This window comes from Cyprinodon variegatus, unplaced genomic scaffold (genome assembly GCF_000732505.1).
Source record: "Cyprinodon variegatus isolate N-32 unplaced genomic scaffold, C_variegatus-1.0 Scaffold793, whole genome shotgun sequence".
Lineage (NCBI taxonomy): Eukaryota > Metazoa > Chordata > Actinopteri > Cyprinodontiformes > Cyprinodontidae > Cyprinodon > Cyprinodon variegatus.
This window is the reverse complement of record NW_015151246.1, coordinates 206917-210272: the sequence shown is the minus strand read 5'-3', so window position 1 is coordinate 210272 and position 3356 is coordinate 206917. Positions and strand designations below refer to the sequence as shown.

Genomic DNA, 3356 nt, shown 5'->3' with positions numbered 1-3356 from the left:
GCCCTCCCGGTCCACAGCCCTCCCGGTCCACAGCCCTCCCGGTCCACAGCCAAAGGCTACACCCTCCCAGTCCACAGCTGAGCTTCCAGCCTTGATGGTCTGAACCTGAGACCCACTCTCTGCTCTGTGTCCTGATGGATGTACGACATCAGCCTCTTCAAGGCATTTGACCTCTGTGCTGAAAGCAGAACCCTGCAGGGATGCTTACCTTGCCATGTACACACCAGCTCCGGGTCTCCAGAATCACTCTGAGGAACCAGAACCTCCTGAAACACAGACAAGAACATCTCAGAGGAAAGCAATTCAGGTTTGGAGCATTAAAAACTGAGCCAGCTGGTTCCATCAGCCCTGGCTCTATAAAGGTTCTTTGAAGCCTGTGGTTCTATGCAGACTGGGTGAGTCAGTGCTGAACTTTAGAGTTGGAGGCATTACTTCATGAGCAGAGTTCACCAGATATCAGCAGACCTGCATCATCTGATCTCAGCTTTGTAAACGTGACGGCACCGCCACGTCACACCAACCTGTCCTTTGATCAGGTGACCTGGCAGCCAGCGAAGCCACGCCGGGTCCAGATTTAATGCTCGGGGTGGAACCATTTCCCAGCTGATAGCTGGATGCAGTGGATGTATACTGGGAACACTGGTTTAATCCCGGCGAGGCAAAGAGCTAAAGGAAAAACTCCCAGTCTCCTCTGCAGAAACCCCAAGCAGAGCGCCCCGTGGGTTCCTTACCAGTCCAGTCCTGGAGTCATAGCAGCCACAGCAGGGGAGGCTGCGGAGGCCCACATAGCCGATAAGCGAGGACAGAACCAGGCCCAGAATGCAGGTCAGGATGATTGTGGCGTTGGCTCCCTTCACCATCCGATGGAGAACAAACGTCTGGTAAGAGACAGAACACAGATGGTCACAAACAAGCAGAACCCCCAACAACCAGAACAGCACGGCATGGCATCAGACGTCTGAAAGTAGTCACTCCATCGTCTTCCTCAGGGACCATTGGCCCTCATCTTCTGGACATGTTTCTGCTCCAGCATAGCTGGTCCAGAACATAACTGCTCCTCAGCAGCATCAGGAGCTGCAGAAGCCCTTTAATCACTCAGGTGGCTGCAGTAAGGAGAGACCTGAGGAACAAGTGGGGTTCCTGAGGACCAGAGAGTCCCTGACGAACACGGGGGTAAAGGGGGGTACCTGAGGACCAGAGAGGTTCCTGAGGAACAGGGGGGTTCCTGCGGACCAGAGAGTCCCTGATGAACAGGGGGGGTTCCGAGGACTCTGGGGTTCTTGAGGACAAAGGGGGTTCCTGAGGACCAGAGAGTCCCTGATGAAGAGGGGGACCATGAGGACCAGGGGGGGTTCATGAGGATCAGAGTCCCTGAGCAACAGGGGAGGTTCCCGAGGATTGGGGGGTTCTTGAGGACCAGAGACCCTGAGGAACAGGGGGGTTCCCGAGGACTGGGGGGTTCTTGAGGACAAGGGGGTTTCCTGAGGACCAGAGAGTCCCTGACGAACAGGGGGGCCATGAGGACCAGGGGGGATTAATGAGGACCAGAGAGTCCCTGAGGAACAGGGGGATTCCTGAGGACGCGAGAGTCACTGAGGACCAGGGGGGTTCCCAAGGACTGGGGGGTTCTTGAGGAAAAGGGGGGTTCCTGAGGACAAGAGAGTCCCTGAGGACCAGGGGGGGGGCATGAGAACCGGGGGGGCTCCTGAGGAACAGAGTTGGGAGCCCCTCTGTTCAGGAGACTTGAGGAACATTCCAAGTCCCCCAGTTGGGCTAAGGAACTCCAGTGGTCTGGAGGGTGCCTGGTAGTTACCACTTTGGCACTGGGGTGGTGATGGAAGACGTCTTCATCCTCCTCCCCGTAGGTCAGGGTCAGAGAGCAGTAAGCCAAGATGAGGACTGCAGCGGCACAGGAAAGTCCAGCAGCTACCACCATCCCGCTGACCTGAGGACACATGGACACATTTTCAGAAGATTGCAGGACATGTTGTTGCAGAGACACAATACAAGGCCCAGGTAAAGTTCCTCTGCTGAGGCTGCAGACCTTCCTGCCATTTCAACAAGACATTTCTGCTTTCAGGATGCTTAAACATGAACCCAGGATGAGCCTGCAGAACACACTGCAGCTGATAAAGAACTACAGCCACCTTTAGGTCCAGTTTCCTCCATAAGGACATCAGATCTGTCCCGTCCCTAATGGGTGTTGGGATTCTACGGTTTGAAACGTAGACCTCCAACTGACTGAGGTCCAGAGCTGTAGACAGTGGCTGAATGCCCGCCCTAACCCCTGACCCCTCCATAAGGTACTACAGGGTGACACCAGTTTAGATGAGAGTCTGAACATCTAGTGGACAAAAAAGTAGTGGAAAATTTCCCACAATGCAGTGATCATCCATGGTCACTAGACGAGCAGATATAGCCCTGACTGCTTCCCTTGAGCTCTTCTTGCAAAGCATCATGGGATTTTTAGGGGGGGCAGAGAGAACAAAGATGGCGCAGGCACCGTGGGGTGACCAATGGGAGCATAGAGTAGTGGTCAGCTGTCTGAACAGTCCCTATAAAGTCCCCTGCTATTTATAGTGATGGAAGGTCAGGGGGTTAGGGGTCAGGGGTCAGGGTTTTAGGGTTCAGGGTTTAGAGGTCAGGGGGTTAGGGTTTTAAGGGTCAGGGGGTTAGGGCAGATGTTCAGACAGCCTCTACCCCAGTTTGCAGAGTTTGACCACAGATTGGAGCACAGACGCAGAACCATCAAAGGTTTTGTTAAAAAACAACAAATGGGTCCAAAGATTTTGATAAAGATACACCAACCTTTGGCGTGATGAGGGAAATTGCCCCATCTATAGATGCCTCTCTAGTCAAAGGTGACAGCATCGGAGGAAACGCGTCCAGTGAAGAAGTCACTAACTCCTAACTTAAGATGCTCCTAGAGAGAAGACTTCATTTTGAGAAATAATAATCTTCAGGGGATCATTTTCATCCACTGGACCTTCTTGTTGCCATGTTGCTGCTATGCTACGCCGCCCTCTCTGGGCATGGAGGGGCCAGGCTGGAGGTGGCCGCCACCTACCTGGATGGATGTGGCCCAGTTTGTAACCCAGAGACTGGAGACCAACATAGAGACATGGCAGGGCTTCCCACCATGTTCCATCTTGAAGATCCCTCTGGTTCTTCACATCACGTTCTGTCTAAACTAATCAAACATTGCTTTTTGCGCCGTTAACTACGAAAAGCTAAAGAAGAAGAATCCATAAAGCTCCCCGGAACCAATCCTGCTCTTGTGCCACTGCACCACAGAACAGCACTAGACTGGTTTAAATCTTATCTGATCAATTTCAGTTTGTTCACCTTAATGATAG

The 3356-nt window shown here is 52.9% G+C and overlaps 1 protein-coding gene across 2 annotated transcripts in view; it reads right to left on the bottom strand.

Annotated features, from left to right (window-relative positions):
- LOC107098615 overlaps positions 1 to 3356 on the bottom strand; it is an 8005-nt gene that overhangs the window by 2237 nt on the left and 2412 nt on the right. For both annotated transcript variants that reach the window (XM_015396385.1, XM_015396386.1), the window contains exons 3-5: positions 1814 to 1945; positions 732 to 878; positions 209 to 266 (exon numbers count right to left, since the gene is read on the bottom strand). In XM_015396385.1, the coding sequence (XP_015251871.1) occupies positions 209 to 266; positions 732 to 878; positions 1814 to 1945 (337 nt within the window). The remainder of the gene's footprint in view (positions 1 to 208; positions 267 to 731; positions 879 to 1813; positions 1946 to 3356) is intronic.